Consider the following 19,232-nt stretch of genomic DNA (forward strand, 5'->3'; position numbering starts at 1 on the left):
ATGCCTCCCTACTCTGCAGGCTTATCAGCTGCTCTAGTGGACCTGACAAGACTTTGCTTTTTAAATGCAGTCACAGTGCAGTGAACGTGAGGTGTTTCCTGATGTGGGGCCCTCCCTCCATATCTTTGGTCTCTGCCCGCCAGAGCAGACTCCCTCCATATCTTTGGTCTGGGCCCGTCTGTGAGCCTAACAGAGCTCTGAATGCCCTGTAAGGGCACACATTCCAAATCAGATGGTAAAGGTGAGACTTTCGACTGGGCTGAGGCTAGACGGCCAGGCTGGAGGCTGCTTTCACGGTGATCAGCAAGGGCTGTGGGAAGGTGAGGGACTCTGGCCAGAGGAGAGGACTTCAAGTGATAAGGGTCACCCCTGCACGGAGCCCTCCTCTTGCTGTGGGAACCTAGGCAGAGCAAGACACACAACCCAGTCTCAGCCTCCCGAGGCACTGGAGGAGAGGGGAACAGCCCCCTCCCGTCCTGTGGAAAATAACAGAGGGCCCTTAATCACTCTTGTCCAGGCGCCTCATCCCTGCTTGGGATGGGAGCTGTGTGTGAAGAGCTCCAGGCAGGAGGACCGGCTCTGAGGGCCTGCTTAGGATGGTGAACTTAAATTTGTTAACTTTTATTCACCACTAGGGTGGCTAGATGACTTGCATATTTAAAAGAGATGGCTGTAAAAGTTTGGGAGCTGACAGGTGTCCCATCTGGGGACACTAGGTGCGTTAGATGTGGATGCTCGGGAAGCAGCAGCAGCATGGCCCAAGCACAGGTGAGTCTCTGCTGAAGGGCCTAGAATTTCCAACTGTCCCTCAGGAGAAGGGGGCAGGTTCACGGGAATATGTGGTCAGCCTGCGCCAGCTGTGCAGAGCAGCACAGGGTGAGACAGTAAATGGGGCGGCAGGGGTCCCCGGGGTTTGGGGGTGCCCTCCATTACAGATAGGCTGTCTGTAATGGAAAGAATCAAGGCAAGCCCTATGGAAGGATTAGGCAAACACCCCACACAACCCCTCCCTCCCTCACCCCATCTTCACACCTGGTGGTGCCTGGACTCTGCTACCTGCCGTGTAGCCACAGTGACTGGAGCAGGAACATGCAATGGGCACGTGACCCAAAGATGTCCTTCCGCAAGGCCCGTGGCCTCTACCAATGGAAGCTCCATGCCCGACCCAAGCAGCAAAGAACCCTCTCCTACCCCAGCTTCTGGAAAACTTACTTAACCTGGTGCTGTTCCCAGCCCCCTGCTACGCCAAAAGTATTTGTTTGAGATTCTTAGACAAGTGCCCAATTCCCCAAAGCCAGGACCATCAGGCAGAATGACTGCTGCAGGTTGTCTCTTGGAGAACAGTAGGGTCTGAGTGGACACAAAAGCGCCCCCCACAATCAGCAGAAGACACTGCCCAGCACTCAGGGCCTCCCTCAGCCCAGGAAGCACTAAAACAGGGGCCCCCCACACAGCGTGGCCTCAGCTGCCTCCCGCTTCCAGGCCTCATGAAACGCCATCAAAGGGCCTGGTCATAGCCCGGAGTGGTGTTCAGGAGTGGAGAGCCGGGCCTGGCTAGGAGCCCCCCCAGCCTCCACCCCGCAGTCTGGGCTCTCTGGGCTTCCTGGCTCCTCCTCCGCCTGGGCTTCAAGCAGCTCAGCAGACAGCCCGTCTTCGGGTGAGGCGGCAGAAGTGAGGCTGTCGGGAAGGGTCAGCTGAGGCAGGTGGTCTGGCTGGGCCTGGGCGCCGGGGCTGTCTGGGAAGGAGACCTCAAACTCGGATCCAGACCAGGTGGCCTCACCTGAAACAAACAGGGTGGAGCTGAGGAGGCCCACAGAACCGGGGCCAGTGTGGCCTGGGGCAGTCACCCCACTGACCCCCAGCTCCCGCCCCCCGTGTTGACGGGATGGGGGCGCCAGCATACGAGCGCCTTGATGTGGCTGCCCTCTCCCACAGGCCAGCCTCTAACCGGCTAAGAGACTCAGGGCCGCCTTCGCCACAACCCAGGGTCCCTCCCAGAGGGGCCGCCCCCTCACCACCACGCTCGTGAGAACCGCTGCTGGAGCAGACGTCCTCCAGCCCTGAGGCTGAGACCGCAGGGGGGGTCAGCTCTGCAGAAGAGGGCAGGCCGGGCCAGACGCTGGCGTTGCTGCTATCCAAAAGGGAGAGGCCAGACACGTCCAGGAAGCCTGGGGGGAGGCACACGATTCTGTCAGTGCAGAACCCTGACTGCTGGAAGGCCAGCGCCTCAGGCTCACTGTGCCCAGTTTCTGGGGCATCTGGCCTGGCCTGAGGAAACCTCAGCTGTTTGTGAAGCCCCAGCCAGCCCCAGAGGCTCCCCACAGCCGGTTTCTGAGGAAGGAAAGGCGCCTGGGCTGGGTGATCACAGGACTAGCCCAGCGGCAGAGGGCGCTGCCCCTGCCCTGTGCTCTGAGTGCTGTGTGATCGAGCCGCCCCCTCATCCGTACACTGATCACATCATCTGCGACTAGCCTGGCAGGTACGAGAGAGCTGCCAGCGCCCAGCCCTCAGCTTGCTCCCGGCCTGCTCGGTACCTGGGTCCATGACTCGCTGCAGTGGAGGCGGAGGCTGCAGGGGGGTCTCCGTGGAACGGGGCAGGTCCCCGAGGTCTTGAGCGCCCTGGCCAGGACTTTCAGGCCCAGGGAGCTGTTCCTCTGTGGAGGAATCAGGTGCCTGCAGCAAGGCCTAAGGGGAGCCGGGGAAAAAGAGGAATCAGAGGCGTCTGTCAGGACAGGGCTAGTCCAGCCTAACCCCTAGCCCACACCTACCCTGGGAGCACCACTCAGCTCACGGGAGCAAACAGCCTTGGGGATCTACTGCTTCCTCTATAGCAGATGTGTAGTCAGGCAAGAGGGGCCTAGCTGGCCTCCCTTGAGGTGCCAACATGGACTTGGGGTCCCCTCCCCACTCTGCTGAGCAGCCCTATCTGTGACCCCCTGGCATAGTCCATGCCTGGAGAGTAGTCCCCGAGTGCCCGCATGCAGACTCCAGGCACCAGCCTGATGCCCAGAGGCGCCTGGGCCAGACACAGTCGCTGGCCTAACTTTCTGACAGACTCAGGGAGGCAGAGGACAAGGCTCTGCCCACCCCGAGCCTCAGTTTCCCAGTCATGAAATCAAAATGAAAACCAGTGCCTTGCACTCCCCTCACCTGCAGACCCAAGTGGCAGGAAAACCGAAGCAGGTTGCACGGTCCCGGGACCGGCCCCATCTGCTCCCCCTGGGTCCCACAAGCCGGGGGGCTTCCCAGGGGCTCCACAGACAGGCTCCTGGTGAGGACAGCCCCAGTCTCCTCCTTTCCCAGCTGCAGGCCCCTCTGCCCACATGAAACTCCCCTCTTGCCCCAGCTGGCCACGTACCTCCACGTAGTCACCCTGTTTGGAGCCTGTCTCCAGGCCAAGAGGAGCAGCAGAGTCCTGAGGGGCGGGTCCAGGCGGCGGGGCACCGGGCGGCGGGCCACCAGGCGGCTTCTTGTGGTGGCTGGGGGGCTGGGCTGGGATCCGGTGCAGATACCCGTAACCAATGCCACAGCCCAGGCTGCCAAAGGCCAGAAACACCCTTCTGGGCTTGTCCCACAGCCCTTCCTACCCCTGCCACCCCCACCCCCCAGCAATGAGAGGTGTCTCCTAGACCAACAGCAGCCTCAGGACCCCTGGGCCCAGGGCCCTGCCCTCCACCCCCACCGTGGGACTCAAGGTCCATGCCCACTGGCCAGGCGCCCCCCAGAGCCCCACCCCGCCGCCCTCCAACCCCAGGAAGTACCTGCCCTCTCCACCCCAGGCTGCATTGGGGGTGACAGTCACCTCCCGGCAGGAGTCGGACTCAGAATTGTAAACCATCAGCTTCAAGGGCTTCCCCTCGTGGGACTCGATGAGCGAGAAGAAGTCCTCGGACTACGACAGACAGAAGGCGCCTAAGCCCTGTTCCCACTCTGGGATGGGAAGCCTCACAAGACAAGACACTTCCCACGGACAGCACCCCATCCAGCGGGCCGGGGGAGGGGGGAGGGAAGCCTGCCCTTCCTCACCTCGTGGAGGATCTGGTCCGAGCCCACAACGTAGTCTGTGTAGGGGCGTAGGCCCCGCCAGGGCAGCAGGTGAAGAGGGCTCTACATCCTGAGGAAAAAGAATCACGAATTACCCAACTGTCAGTCTTGCCACTGGGGGACAGCGCGTGGACAGCTGTGTCTTCCGGTGGTGAGTAGTGGACCTGTCCTCCGTCCCCAGGCCAAGACCTCAAACCCAGACGCGCCCAGCCCAGCCTCATTCCCCTGCCTCCCGCAGTCCACAGTCTGCCCAGCAGAGGGCAGCGCTGCGCCGGATCCAACTCCAGCCTCCCCCAGCTGCTAGCTGGGGCGCTGTAGACAGACACCTGACCCCTCTGCCCCAGTTTCCCCACACTTAAAAGTAGGATATGTAGTACTAGGCAAAAGGTTGCTGAGAAGACCAAAAAAAAACACATGTACAGAATGAAACCACAGCTTGTCCCACAGTAAACGCCCCACTTTATTGCTGTTACTGCTACAGGTATGAGGCTGAAGATCTCAGGGTAGGGGGGAGGTTGAAAGCACGGGTGGTGAGAAGTAGGTGCAAGGATTGCCTTCTCCCTTGGAAACTTCCACTTCCACCTCCCAGTCTCCCAAGAAACGTGGAAGGATTTGCATCACCACTCCCACATTGCACTCACGGACAAACTGAATAAGGCCAGCTGAAAAGGTTGAGCAGACTCCCCCAAGGGGTCAGTGAGCAACAGAAGCAACCAGACACCACATCAGCCCATTTCTAGCTCAGGGCTCCTTCCATCCATCAAGCTGCAGGACTGAGCATTCGAGAACCTGGGCACAACCAGTGACTGTGCATGTCACGTGTGCATGTACGTCTGTGAGCGAACATGAACAGCAACAGCTGTGACAACTCAGTCACGGAGATTCTTTAAGGTTCAGACCCCAAGCACCAGTCGAGTGCCCGCAGGGGCTCTCAGGTGACCCGCCCCCCAAAACATAGTACTGGTATACCCTAGAGTAGACCAGAAAAAAACACTCGTTTTAGATTAGGACTAAAGCAGTGGCAGGATTTCCCAGATGGCACAGCAGTAAAGAATCTGCCTGCCAACGCAGGAGACACAGGTTCAATCCCTGGGTCGGGAAGATGCCCTGGAGGAGGGCATGGCAGCTCACTCCAGTGTTCTTGCCTGGGAAATCCCATGGACAGAGGAGTCTGGTGGGCTACAGTCCACGGGGTTGCAGAATCAGACACAACTTAGTGACTAAACAATACAAAGCAGTAATACCAGCATTCTGGCAGCACAGGACCCTTCCAGCAGATGGTGGCCCCATCTTTCCAAAGAAGAAACCAAGGTCTAGAGTGTAAGAAACTACCCAAAGTCAGAGGGTCCTGTGCAGGTGATGAGGAGTTGCCCTCTCTGGGACTCTGGAACAGGGAGACCACACCCTGCCCTCAGAGTCCCCTGACAGAACCACTGGCTGCTGGTCGTTCCTAGGAGGCCTCCCCACACACCCACCCCACTGTCCGCCCCAGTGATCCCACACGCCATGCCCCCACTCACCAGCACGTGCCACACGTGCTCGCTGGCCCGGCGGAAGCTGCAGAAGCGGACGCTGGCGCCCAGCAGGCCCTGGCCACCCCACATGTTGCTGGGAACCACCTCCACCTCACGTACTTTCATGGTCTTCATGTTGAACACCTCCAGCTTCACTGGCTTCTCCACGTTGGCCTTCAGCAGGGCCTTGAGAGTGTCATTCTCCTTGTTCTGTAGGGGCAGCAGGGCTGACTCCCGGAGTGACCCCCAACACCCAGCCAGGCCCCCCAGACAAGTCTGGGTCTGATATAAGGTGAGGGTGTTGGGGGCCAGCTGCCCCCGAGACACCTGGTGCAGGGCTGGGTCCACAGGTCAGGGCTGAACCTGCAGCCACTGGACCCCCAGCATCCCTAAGCCCTGCTAAACCTTCCTCCCTCAGGCCCCCCAGAAAACACCACAGGGTAAGCAAAGAGCCCCCTGAATCCAGAGCACTGCCGCGCGGCCCACTCTGAGAGGCCCCTTCCAGAGCCCTCACTCCTCTGGGCAGGCCTGGAGGCTTTGTGGACAGTGCCAGGAGTCCCCCTGCCTCCGGTCCACCCCAGAGGGCCCAAGAGCTAAACTCCAGGCAGGGCCCCCATCGGGCTCAGTGTTGCCCTGGAAGAAGGGGAGATGGGCTTTGGTCTCCCTCCAGCAGAAAAGGCAGGCAGGGCTGGGGTTCCCATGGGACAGCAGCAGACAGACACACACACAGCAGAGGCAGGAGAGGGGCCTCACCAGTCTTGAGTGCCCAATGGTGATGATAAAGTCGAAGTAGGGCTCCAGGCCGGCCTGCTGGGCGGGCGAGTTCTCCTGCACCTGTGCAGCAGGGAGGCTGCGGTCACTGCACTGACCCCAGGACTCACCCAGAAACCCCCAGCTCTCAGTTTGAAAAACCACCCCACTCCCCCCCATCCCAAAGAGGACACAGACCCCAGGGTGAACTGTTCCAGGCGGGCCGCACATGGGCATAGTCAAGGCTCACTCCATCCTCTCTCGCTACTTTCCTGGGCTTATGTTTTCCTCTTTCAGAAAACAACTGTTTCCAGATCGTGATCCACAGACTATGCTGCCAAACAGCCTCACAGACGAGCCCAGGGCAGGAGGCCATGGGGAGGCTGGGTGACTCAGATGCTGCCCCAGAGGCCTGTGCTGGGGCCACTGGAAAGCCAGGAAGGTTTACCAGAAAGGTTCAGATGTGGACAGGAAGGGAGTGCCCCAGGGTCGCGCCCAGAAAGACAGCAGTGGGGAAGACAGCCTGCGGCCAGATCCCAGAGCGCCCCTGACCCTGTGGTGACAGATCCAGGCAGGGTTGAGGAAGGCTGGCTGAGGAGAACAGACCCTGGGGTCGGGCCTGAGCCTGAGCCAGGAAGCCTGGTGAGCAGCACATAGTTCCCTTTGCCATCCAACCTCCCCATGCAGGCCAGCCCCTCCAGGAGTAAGTCCCAGCCCAAGGGTGCTCCAGTGCTGCCTTGCGCTCCCAGACTCCCCGCTGTCTCCAAAAGCACAACAGCCAGGCTTGCAGCTCTGGTGGAAATCCATCTCAAAGGCCCCATTCACAGAGCCTCACTCAGACAATGCAGCCTTTGTCCCCCGTTCTGGATGGAAGGTGGGACCCACGCCCTCCAGCCTTTGGCTGTGAGCACTTGAAGCCCAGTGTCAACCAGGCCCCCAACCCCCAGGGCTCAGGCGGCCTCAGGTTCTCGATGCCTGCTTGAGGGGAAGGCCCTGTGGCTTCTGCCACTCCCCAGGCCCTCCAATCGCAGAGTAACCAGATTGAAGCCTGGGCCCTGGCCTGGGCCTTGTCGTCGCCCGCTATGGCTCCACAGCAGAAATCATCTGGGATGCCGCCCACCGCGCCCCCAGTCCTGCAGCAAGCGCCCCCTCTGTCTGGCTTTCTCCCGGGGGCTCCTGACACCCCCAACCCCACAGCCTACCACGGGTGCTGCTTTCATAACCTTCTCCCCATCTCCCATCAGGGCACCTGGAGCAACTAACCGCATGATGGCAGCTTACACCTTCTGAGGATTGGCTAGGTGCCAGGCGAGTGCACCACCCGCTTACTCGCCCATCATTTAACCGGCTCACTAACCCTCAACTGACAGGGAAGGAAAAGCTCTCAGTTATTCAACAGCCTGACCCCAGGAAATCCGCCCCAGAGCTTGCTCCTGCCCACAGCCCTGTAACAGCCTGCCCAGGGCGTGACTTCTCCCCCGTGCTCTGCACACTGTGGGAAGGCCAACAGTCAGAGAAAGCCCACTTGTTGTCTGTTCGGTTTTCTTTTTATTATTAAGGAGGCAACACTACACTTCTACTTAAAACCTCCTGATGGTACCATACCTCAGCAGTAAATCCTAAACCCCCAGGACGACACACAAGGCCCCACACAATGTGGCCTCATCCTTTCCCACCCTCCTCACAAGGGCCTGGCCATTCAAGCACACCAGTCCCACCTCCTCACTGCTCAAGCCCAGTAGCATAATCCCACCTCAGCGTCTCCCTCCGCCCTGAACACTCTTCCCCCACAAGTCTATGTGTATGTATATAGATATATACATATATACATATAACAGGAAAAAATTTATCGTGGAACTATTAAAGACCAATGACTTGAAGAAGGAAAGAAAATGATCAAGCAGATTAAAAAGCTATGTAGGGTACTTATTTGCAAGAGTGACCAGACAAACTTCACCTTGCCTACTGTCCACTCCTTATTTCTGAGTGTTGGCTCAAACGTGACTTGATCAGAGCCCTTTCCTGACCCCTCTATCCAAAACAGCACCCACACATCACTCTGGACCCCTTACTCTGCTTTATTTTTCTCTCCAGCAACGGTCACCACCTATCATACATTTCAGTTTCTAGTCTGCTCCCTTCTCTCCCAGCTGGCACCCAAATGTAAGCTCTATAAGAACAGGGACAATGTCTCTTCTGCTCACTGCTTTATCTCCAGTGCCTGGAAATCTACATGCCACAGCGTATGTACTCAAAGGCACTGTTTTTGGCTCTAAGGATATATCGTACAACACAGGGCACATAGCAAATATTTTTATATAATAACTATAAATGGAGCACAGCCTTTTAAAATTGTGTATCACTATATTGTATGCATATATAAAATTATACAACTATACTTCAATTAAAAAAATAAAGCTGCACGTATGAAATGAAAAAAATAAATGTTTCGTAAATGAAGACCCAGTTCCTCAAACTTTCCACTCTGTCCCTCTCCAACAGGCCCTTCTTATCTTCAGTCTTACCATCCACCCCCAGCCCCTGCCAACAGCCTTAACTTGCTTTCCATCAAACCTGTTGGAAGACCCTTCTGGCTGGATGCATTTCACTGTCCACTTTTTCCCTCTGGTACCACACCATGGTGTCCACTAGGGAAAGCCTATCAGCAAGCACAAATCCTGTTACCTCTGGGTCCTGGAGCCATTCTGCTTTTCCTTTTAGCAAACCTCTTCAGTCCCCACTCTCATTCCCCAACCCTCCACCGCCTAGTTGTTAACGACAATAATAGAGACCACTCAAAAGCAAGGCACCAAACTGACAAGCTACGCCCATCTCTGCAGCCATCCATCTGGGCACAAGGGAAAAGGGAGTCTGGCCCACCCGCGCTCCGGAGACAGAGACCCACCTACCCTCTCATCTCCGTTACAGCCCCGCCCTCTCCGAGGTACTGATCACCCCACATCTCTGTCTGCGGACCCTTCTCCCCACCTTCAGGCCCTGGAACTCACTCCATCTCCACTTCCCTCGGGACTGCTCACCCAGACCTCTTTGTGGCAACACGGATAACTCATGCTCTGCTGAGGCCCTGCCGCGCTCCTCCGCAGTGTTCCCCTGGGGACCATCCCCCTGCAGCAAATCTATGCCCGAGTCCTCTGCCGCATTCCCTCTGCTCTCCCGCCCCCACTTTCCCTGTGTGGTTCTCGCTGGTCTTCGACCTCTCGAAGCCTTTCGACCCCAAGAAGCGTGGGATGAGAGCCGGCGGGCTCCCCGGCAGTTGGCGACTCCCTGGATCCAAGACGGCCGGGGACTGGGCTGAGCTGGCTCTCTCCTCAGGCCCAACATGGAGCGCAGTGCACAGCAGGCGATCGTAAATGTGTTCACACAAGTGCACGAATTCTCCTGACTGAACCTGGTGCGTTCACTCTCCACCTGGGACAAGTGCCATTCCGGAGCTGCCCGACTCCACCAGGAAACGCTCCCGCTTCCTGCAGAGCTGGCACTCGGGGCTGGCGCCGGGCCGACCGCGGCCGCAGGCGGGCCGGGACCCCGGGGTGCCACGGCGCCTTCTCTCCGGCGACGGCTCCCACCGGGAAGGGGTACCACCCTCCCCCGGGAGGCCACCCAGGGCCGAGACCCCGCGGTTGCCGCCCCCGGGCCGGCGATCCGGCGTTCCCGCGCGTCGGAGCGGGTGCCGCGCCAAGACCTCCAGCGCCGCAGGGGCGACTCACCCCGTGCAGGTGGAAGCCCTCGGCGCCGCCCGCAGGCTGCTCGGTGCTGGCGCCCAGGCCCATAGCCACGGTCAGCTCGGGCGACGGTGCCAGGGACCTCGACGCCTACCCGGGAGGCCCAACTGGGTGCCCCAAGCACGGACTCGCCCTCTCGGCGCTCGACTACCCGCGCCTTGTCACGTGGGCGCCTGGCCACGCCCACCCCTATCTCTGACGCCCTTAGAGAGCAGCCAGCTGCTCGGTTTCCAAGGACGCGCGAGCCTCCGACTTCCGGCCGCGACAAGCGCACCCAGGACCCTGACCTGGGAATCTCGCTCTGCGCGGCACCACGAGACCCCGACTCTAGAGCCGCGGGCGCCCAGAGATGAGCGACAATGACTCCTCCCTTATGGTGCGTGACCCGGGCACTACTCCTCCTCTGGACCAGTCAGCCCCGCTACCTGCAGCTCCCCTGTTACCTCTCTGGCCGCCACCCGGCTTTCGCTGTCCCCGGCCTCTTCAGACGGTCTTGGCGCCTTCTCGCCTCTCTTTCCGTGGCGAGCACATCCTGTCTAGTGTTCCCTGTGTACCCTGAGCCCCTAGCCATCATCCCCACCCAGTCTTATCTCCGAGCTCCCCCAAACCAAAGGATAAAAGTCCATCACCTTGCCATTATCCGACCCCACTCCCGGCTCCAACCGCCTGTACGTCTTCTGTGTCCTTCACCCTAGTGGATGGCACCACCGTTTGACCCCCCAGTCGTTACTCTTCCCCACAGCGCCATCTCCAGCTCCTGTCTATCAGTAAAAAATATCAGCCTTATTTTATCTCCTAGCCGAGTATCACCACCCTCTCCCCTCTGGGCACCTGCAACAGTCCCCCTCCCAGCTGGTTTCTCTGCTTCATCTCTCTTCACCAGCGGTCTCCCTACAAGCACCACCACCAACAGCAACCACCCCAACACACACACACAGGAGCCAGAGTGGTTTTTGCAAAAACACACATCTGAACATTTGCCCTACCCCCCGCTATCCCCATGCGTAAAACCATTCCAGCTGCTTCCTATTACCCTCAGGATGATGTCTGGGCTCTTTCATATGGCCCACAAGGCTGTTTACACTCCAACCACATCTATCCCCAACCCCAGCATCCACAAACCTTAGGGGAAGTGAGACTTCACTTTGAAATCTCAGCCTCTCTTATTGCATGATGTTTGTCAAGCCACAGCCTCCTTGGGCTTTGGCTTCCTTAATTGTGAAGAATATGGAGAGAATAATACATAAGATAATAGGCGTAAAGCCCTTATACCCTTCACCACAGGTGGTTAGCCCACAATAACTCACAATTCTAACTATTGGTGTCATGATTCTTATTACTGGTCCTCCTCCTTCCCCCTTATTCCCTTCATAAGGCAAAACCTGAGTTGAATTTCTCATCAACTTTTGAACCAGAATCTGTGGTTAATTGCAAAACAAGCCATCTCCAAACTCTTTCCTAAGAAAACCGTATGGAGCTGTTTCTGTGGCTGGGGAGGAACAAGATGAGACCAGAATATTCTTTCTCTTCTCTTTACAGAACTGGAGGAGGAGCAGGGAATAGGGGAGGGAGAAGATCAGATCAGAGACATGGGCCTGAGACTATTGCTATTTTGCCTTCCTCCTCGCAGGCTGGGATCATTTACTACAGCAAAGAAAAGTACTTCCGCCACGTGCAGCAGGCCGCAGCTGTTGGCCTGGAAAAATTCAACAATGACCCAGTGCTGCAGTTCTTTAAAGCCTATGGAGTCCTCGGGGAAGGTGAGGACCCATCAGTGTTGCCTCCTGACCTTGGGCCCTCACTCAGCAGTAACGCACCGACTCCACCTGGATGGCTACTTCTACCCCAGTCATGTTCCCCTGGAAACAGTCTTACACAGAGTGGCTAGATTTCCAGGTTAATTCACAGAAATCTGTGTAATCTATATCTAGTTGACTTTCAAGACTGGAGAGCTCTCTCTCCCTGTTCTGCACCTCAGTTTCCCTGTCTATAAAATGAGTTTGGAGGGAGAAATGACCACAGGATTATTGAACCAACCCCAGGCTTGATTACTGAACCAGCCTCAGGTAATGCAGGAAAAGGAGGGAGTGGTAGGTGTGGGCACAATCATGTGTGGGACAGAAGCAGAGAAAGGAGTAGGGCCCCTGCAGTAACAATTCACTGACATTCAGAAGGTGGTCCTGGGCCACCCATGGCCAATGTCAGTGGACATGGAAGGATAAATATAGTCAGTGTCTCTGGGGTTATATTTTATAGCTAACTGGGAATGCCCAGTTTCTTCAAAACTGATCCAGGGTATCCTTGCAAGTACTCACAGGAACATCTCTCAGCTCCAAGTCCTCCATCCCCTGGCCACGCAGACCATGGTGCCAGCAGTGCTTTCAGGAAGCTTCAGTCTTCAGGGAACTTGGGCCATTAGGGACCTGTGGACCAGTTAGTCCAAGCCTTGGGTCAGATCACACCAAGCCTTGAGTCAGCCCTGGGTCTGCCGTGGAGCCTCCTGCCCTCTGAGCATAATAACCATGTGGGTTCTCTTCACAGAGCGCATCCAGGATGCCATCAGCAGCCTGGAGAGCATCCAGAATCACCCAGACGTGTCCCTGTGCTCCATCATGGCCCTCATTTATGCTCACAAGTGTTGTGAAACCATTGGTGAGTGCAGGCATGCTCAGCCAAGCCTGGCCCAATGGGGAAAAGAGAGCCCTGCTCCAGACACAGCCCCATCTTGGGCGGCTGCAGGAAGTGTATGCACCCCTGGCCACAGATGCTATGAGGAGTGGCTGCCAGTCCTGTCCCCACAGAGACCTCAGAGATAACCCCATGCCCAGGCCCGGTTGAGTGGGAGCCACAAGCAGAACGCCTGACAGTGGGAGGGGTACTCCTTTCAGATCCCAAGAACTGGGGAGACACCCTGCTTGCCTTTGCCAAAATCTCATCAAGAAAAAACAAGCCAAAATAAAAAGTTTCTACCCCTAAATTTCCACCTCTCTAGGGTCAGCGAGAGATTCCACAAAACTATGTACAAACTATTTCCCCGTCTGGAATGGACTATGGGCCTGAGGTGGGAGATTCCGGTTTGATCTGTCTGCCCAGAAAACTCCTGGGCACAGAGGAGAAATGATACATCTCAACCAGCAAACCCAAGTCCAGGGCTGGGCGGCTCCGGTGGCCTCACAGGGGCCGGTGTTGCTGGTTCCCAGGCCCTGGGCTGTCGTGTGGTCAGCTCCGTGTGTTGTGGGAGGCTCAGTGTCCAGGGGGAGGACCAGACAGACCTCCCCGTCCTAACTTGTCCTCTTTCTCCTCTCACGAATTCCCAGACCGAGAAGCAATTCAGGAGCTTGAGAGCAGCCTGAAGGAAGTCCGCAAGACAGCCAGTGGGACCGCCCTGTACTATGCTGGCCTCTTCCTCTGGCTCATGGGCCGCCATGACAAGGCCAGGGAATACATTGACCGCACGTTGAAGGTCTCCAGCAGCTCCAGAGAGGTACAGGCCCCTGGCATCATGGGGGCAATAGCCAAAGAAAGCAGCGTCCAAACACATCATACAGAGTGGCTCTGACTGCCGTGGAGGGCGCTAGGGCTGGGGGAGGGTCACACCCAGGCACCAAGAAGGCCCATGCTGGCTCAGGGGTTAGCCACCTACAAACTGGACTTTGTCCATAGAGTCCAATCTGCAGATAGGTGTTTTATGGCCTGTGCTATACAGTTTTAAAATCTTGAATTAGTTGCTGGCATTTTGAAGTCAGAATATTTTTACCTAAAAGTCCCAGATTTCTTAGTTCTTTTGAGAAACTGGATGAGCCGGCTCCACCGGCCTGCATCCCCTCTGTGCAGAGATCTGCTCGGTGCCTCTGGTGGCTCACACAGTAGATCTCACCTGTGGTGGTCTCATGGGCCCAAGGGCTGTAGAATTGGAAGCCTCAGTCTAGCTCTTGCATCTCAGCAGGGCATGTATCACCCCCAGCCCCCCCAGTCAGTCAGTTCAGTCGCAGACTCTTTGCGACCCCATGAACTGCAGCACGCCAGACCTCCCTGTCCATCACCAACTCCTGGTGTCCACCCAAACTCATGTCCATTGAGTCAGTGATGCCATCCAGCCATCTCATCCTCTGTCGTCCCCGTCTCCTCCTGCCCTCAATCTTTCCCAGCATCAGGGTCTTTTCAAGGGGGTGAAAATTGGTTCTTGAAGGAGAGGGTGAAAAATCTCATTGATTGTATGTAATACACAAATGTACACACAGAACATAAAATCAGTCAGTGTATATGTGATACTTAATTTTCTCGGAGGGGGAGAGAATGACGAGGGGGAAACGTCTAAAAAGGCTCCTTTGTTGTTGGTCAGTTGCTCAGTCATGTCCAACTCTTTGCGACCCCATGGACTGTAGCCCACCAGGCTCCTCTATCCGTGGGATTCTCCAGGCAGAAGTACTGGAGTGGGTAGCCATTTCCTTCTCCAGGGGAAAAAGGCTTGTTAGAAGGGCAGCAATGGAAAAGAATTAAGAAACCTGCTCTAGGCAATGAGCGGTGCTCTGGGACAGGGTCTTCCAGGCGCCCCTCTGATCTTGCCTCCCAGGCCTGGCCTGCCGCACCTGCCAGGCAAAGTGGGATAAAAGCTGGAGAGGAGCTGGCAAGGCCCAAGAGCTCAGAGTGGCCACCCGCCCACTCAGGAGGCATTCCCAGCTTCCCATCCAGGCCAAGCCCTTACGCTGGTCTAAGGAGTGGAGGGAGCAGGAGTGGTCCTGCCCTGGTACCCTGACCCCAGTGTAAAGTAAACGGACAGTGACGAGACAGGTGGTAGTCCGCTCCATAAAGTGCAAGAGAACCATGGGGGTTACAGCGAGAGCCTCACCCCAGCCTGGAGGGTCAAGGAAGGCCCCCTCCAGGAGGGGCCTCCGCCACTGAGTTTTAAAGACTGGTGGTGGTTAACCAGGTGAAGGGACCTGGTTTGGGGGTGCATGCTGGGAAGGGCTTTCCAGGTAAAGGAACAAGAGGCATGAAGGCCCGAGAGAGAGAGCAGGGCTATGCTGGGATCTGGGAGCCGCGGTGCCCAGCAGGGCCTTGGAGAGTGGAGTGACAAAGAGCGGGGAGATGGGGCAGGAGAGGCAGTTGAGTGGAAGCGATGAAGGAGCAAGGACTTCATCTTTCCCCTTGTTCTTATGCCAGGGCTATGTGCTCAGAGGCTGGGTGGACCTCAGCTCAGACAAACCCCACACGGTGAAGAAGTCCATCAAGTACCTGGAGCACGGCCTTCAGGACACCAAAGACGTCCTGGGGCTGATGGGAAAGGTAGGCAGTGGGGAGGCGGGCGTGGGAGTGTCCCCAGCCAGGGACTGCAGTCTCTCGGCCCCCACCCGGTGGATGAAGAGCAGAGGCCCAGAGAGGGTCGGGTCACAGAGCCGCCCTGGGCCTGCCCTCGTCCTTCCTGCATTCTGCCCAGTCTGAGTTTCTGTCTGTCTCCTGCCTCAGGCCTCCTCAGGAGCTATGCTCCCTGGGTTCTGGTGGGCTGTTTTCTCTCTGTCCCTTTTGTTTTCACCCACTGTCCCTTTTCTCTGCATCTTCCTTTCTCATCTCACCTGTTAAACTCACTCAATTGGTCATAAGAGAAAGAAGGTATGTGTTTTATATTTTCTGACCTTAAATTGTTGCCTTTTTCTGATGTGACCCTCGCTGAATCAATCTATGAGAGAAAAATCATCCTCTTACCTGCTTCTGTTTGTATATACTTTTCTTATAAAATGAATACGTATGCATGCATGCATGCTCAGTCATGTCTGACCCTTGTAACCCTATGGACTGTAGCCCGCCAGGCTTCTCTCTCCATGGAATTTCCCTGGCAAGAATACTGAAGTGGGTTGACATTTCCTCCCACAGGGTACCTTCCCAGCCCAGGAATCGAACCCACATCTCTGGTGTCTTTTGCAGTGGCAGACAGATTTTTTTTTTTTTTTTTTTTTTTTTACCACTAGCGCCACCTGGAATGAATGCATGCTCATTGAAAAACCAGAAGTCAAAAAAAGTCAAAATGGCATCCTTTTAGACCTGCCACCCCCGAACAACCCACGGCGATATTTTAGGGCCGTGTCTCCTAGTCTGTCTTCTACGCTGCTTCAACGTTGTTTCAGGGTGCACCTTCAGTGGCTTGCTGGGGAGCAGAGGCCATAAAGTTATCACACGGAGGTTTATCAGGTTGTGCCCTTGGGACCGACATGTGCAGGGAAAGTCAAAGAAGCAGGAGGGAGAACTCGGACTGTGAGGCAGCCCCAGTGGCGGCCTCAGCCAGCTCTGCTGGGAACTGTGGAGCTGGGGTGACCCTGCCCTGACCCCCTCACTGACAAGATGGGGGCAACCTGGTACCTGGGGGCTCCCTGAAGCCACAGGGGAGCCCAGGAGGGAGGCTCGTCCAAGAGATATCAACAGCCACCTCCCTGGTCCTGAAGGGGGTCACACACAGCACCTGCGATAGGACAGGAGACAGTGGGATTTCATGTGGTTGTTATCATAGGGCATCTTACCATTTGGTCTCTCTCTTCATGTAGGGTTATGTCATAGGCACATGTCATTTTGACATAAAGTCAGGCCACTACTGCATGGACCTAAAATAATTTACCAACTTTGCCTCCTAGTGTTTGTATATTAAGGTTGTTTTTAGTTGCACACGTAGAAAGCAAGCTACGGTGAACACGTTTATACATAAATTTTTATTTAGAGTGCTCTCCCTCTTGTTTTTAGTAAGTCTCTTAGTGGAAGGTTACTGTAGGCCAGAGCCAGCCTTTTGGAGTCCAGTTTCAAGCCTTTGGGAAGCACTGCTCTCTGCCCCTCAGGCATCTGTGTCATGACTTGCCCAGGAGAGCCTAGTGGCTGGCTGCCTGCAGAGACCGTGACCCCAGCCTGGTGAGCCTTGACAGAGAAAAAGTCCCGCAAACTTGATATGTGGGAAGAGGGTTACCTGCAAACTCTTGCTGACTTCGGGTGGCTGCTCTGGCCCCAGTGAGCAGTTTTCAGCGGTGAATTTTAGGAACGTGAGTGGGAAATGATGGGCCTTATTTGGAAATGGAAAGTGCTGAACCTCACCACTAGGGGGCGCCTTCCCATGACTTTGCTCTGCTCCAGGCCCGCAGGGGCTCAGCGACCTCAGCTACCTCCTGTAGCCCCTGCCTTGTGGTTCAGTCCCTCAGGCGTGTCTGACTCTTTGCGACCCCCTGGACTGCAGCATGCCAGGCCTCCCCGTCCTTCACCATCTCCCAGAGCTTGCTCAAACTCATGTCCATTGAACTGGTGATTCCATCCAGCCATCTCATCCGCTGTTGTCCCCTTCTCCTCCTGCCTTTAGTCTTTCCCAGCATCAGGGAATGAGTCAGCTCATTTGCATCAGGTGGCCAAAGTATTGGAGCTTCAGCTTCAGCATCAATCCTTACAATGAATATTCAGGATTGATTTCCTTTAGGATTGACTGGTTTGATCTCCTTGCAGTCCAAGGGACTCTCAAGAGTCTTCTCCAACACCACAGTTTGAAAACATCAGTTCTTTGGTGCTCAGCCTTCTTTATGGCCCAACTCTCACATCCACACATGACTACTGGAAAAACTATACCTTTGGCTAGATGGACCTTTGTTGGCAAAGTAATGTCTCTGCTTTTTAATATGCTGTCTAGATTTGTCATAGCTTTTCTTCCAAGGAACAAGCGTCTTTTCATTTTGTGGCTGCAGTCACCATCTTCAGTGATTTTGGAGCCCAAGAAAATTAAGTCTGTCACTGTTTCCATTGTTTCTCCATCTATTTGGCATGAAGTGATGGGACCAGATGCCATGATCTTGGTTTTTTTAATGTTGAGTTTTAAGCCAACTTTTTCACTCTCTTCTTTCACCTTTATCAAGAGGCTCTTTAATTCCTCATAGCTTTCTGCCATAAGGGTGGTGTCATCTGCATATCGGAGGTTATTGATATTTCTCCCAACTGATATTTCTGGCAATCTTGATTCCAGCTTGTGCTTCATCCAGCCTGACATTTCACATGATGTACTCTGCCTATAAGTTAAACAAGCAGGGTGACAATATACAGCCTTGACGTACTCCTTTCCCAATTTGGAACCAGTCTGTTGTTCCATGTCTGGTTCTAACTGTTGCTTCTTGACCTGCATACAGGTTTCACAGGAGGAAGGTAAGGTGGTCTGTCTTGAAGAATTGTCCATAGTTTGTTGTGATCCACATAGTCAAAGGCTTTAGCATAGTCAATAAGCAGAAGTAGATGTTTTTCTGGAATTCTCTAGCTTTTTCTATGATCCAGTGGATGTTGGCAATTTGATCTCTGGTTCCTCTGCCTTTTCTAAATCCAGCTTGTGCAACTGGAAGTTCTCAGTTCCCATACTATTGAAACCTAGTTTGGAGGAATTTTGAGCATTACTTTGCTAGCATGTGAAATGAGTGCAATTGTGCAGTAGTGTGAACAATCTTAGGCATTGCTCTTCTTTGGAATTGAAATGAAAACTGACCTTTTCAAGTCGTGTGGCCACTGCTGAGTTTTCCAAATTTGCTGGCATATTGAGTGCAGCACTTTAACAGCATCATCTTTTAGGATTTGACATAACTCAGCTGGAATTCCATTCCCCTGCCTTGCCTGTCAGAAAACCCCAAGACTGCTGGGGACCTGATTTGCCACTCTGAATGATGGCTTCTGCCCAAGTATCAGGCTCTGTTCCTGTCTTGGTGGGGACACTGACACCTACCGCTCATTTTGGGTGGGCACTGATGAGGGCTCTTCTGTTCGGCTTTCAACAGGTGATGTACTTCATGATGCTGCAGAACTACTCGGGGGCCCTCGAGGTGGTGAACCAGATCACCGTCACCTGCGGGAGCTTCCTGCCTGCCTTGGTCCTAAAGATGCGGCTGTTCCTGGCTCGGCAGGACTGGGAGCAGACGGTAGAAATGGGACACAGGTGAGGGGCGGGGCTGACCTGATGCTTCCTTCCTTTGCCAGGTCAGTTCAGTCGCTCAGTTGTCTCTGACTCTTTGCAACCCCATGAACTGCAGCACGCCAGGCCTCCCTGTCCATCACCAACTCCCGGAGTCCACCCAAACCCATGTCCATTGAGTCGGTGATGCCATCCAACCATCTCATCCTCTGTCATCCCCTTCTCCTCCTGCCCTCAATCTTTCCCAGCATCAGGGTCTTTTCAAATGAGTCA

General features: G+C 55.5%; 2 protein-coding genes across 4 annotated transcripts in view; one reads left to right on the forward strand and one right to left on the reverse strand.

The window, feature by feature from the left end:
* Positions 1-1,313: 1,313 nt before the first annotated feature.
* Positions 1,314-10,198, reverse strand: GORASP1 (golgi reassembly stacking protein 1). Its single transcript, XM_070455445.1, is given in 11 exon segments — positions 1,314-1,780; positions 2,016-2,168; positions 2,535-2,685; positions 3,359-3,536; positions 3,762-3,892; positions 4,027-4,080; positions 4,082-4,114; positions 5,289-5,357; positions 5,565-5,768; positions 6,312-6,392; positions 10,037-10,198. Coding segments are annotated over 11 exon segments (1,386 nt in total). The 5' UTR covers positions 10,100-10,198; the 3' UTR covers positions 1,314-1,511.
* A 43-nt stretch (positions 10,199-10,241) lies between these two features.
* TTC21A (tetratricopeptide repeat domain 21A) overlaps positions 10,242-19,232 on the forward strand; it is a 33,411-nt gene continuing 24,420 nt past the window's right edge. For all 3 annotated transcript variants that reach the window (XM_070455439.1, XM_070455440.1, XM_070455442.1), the window contains exons 1-6: positions 10,242-10,427; positions 11,682-11,811; positions 12,593-12,703; positions 13,369-13,535; positions 15,215-15,337; positions 18,826-18,983. In XM_070455439.1, coding sequence (XP_070311540.1) covers positions 10,401-10,427; positions 11,682-11,811; positions 12,593-12,703; positions 13,369-13,535; positions 15,215-15,337; positions 18,826-18,983 — 716 coding nt within the window. In that variant the 5' untranslated portion in view covers positions 10,242-10,400. The remainder of the gene's footprint in view (positions 10,428-11,681; positions 11,812-12,592; positions 12,704-13,368; positions 13,536-15,214; positions 15,338-18,825; positions 18,984-19,232) is intronic.

The sequence above is a fragment of the Odocoileus virginianus genome, chromosome 26 (genome assembly GCF_023699985.2).
Source record: "Odocoileus virginianus isolate 20LAN1187 ecotype Illinois chromosome 26, Ovbor_1.2, whole genome shotgun sequence".
Taxonomy (NCBI): domain Eukaryota; kingdom Metazoa; phylum Chordata; class Mammalia; order Artiodactyla; family Cervidae; genus Odocoileus; species Odocoileus virginianus.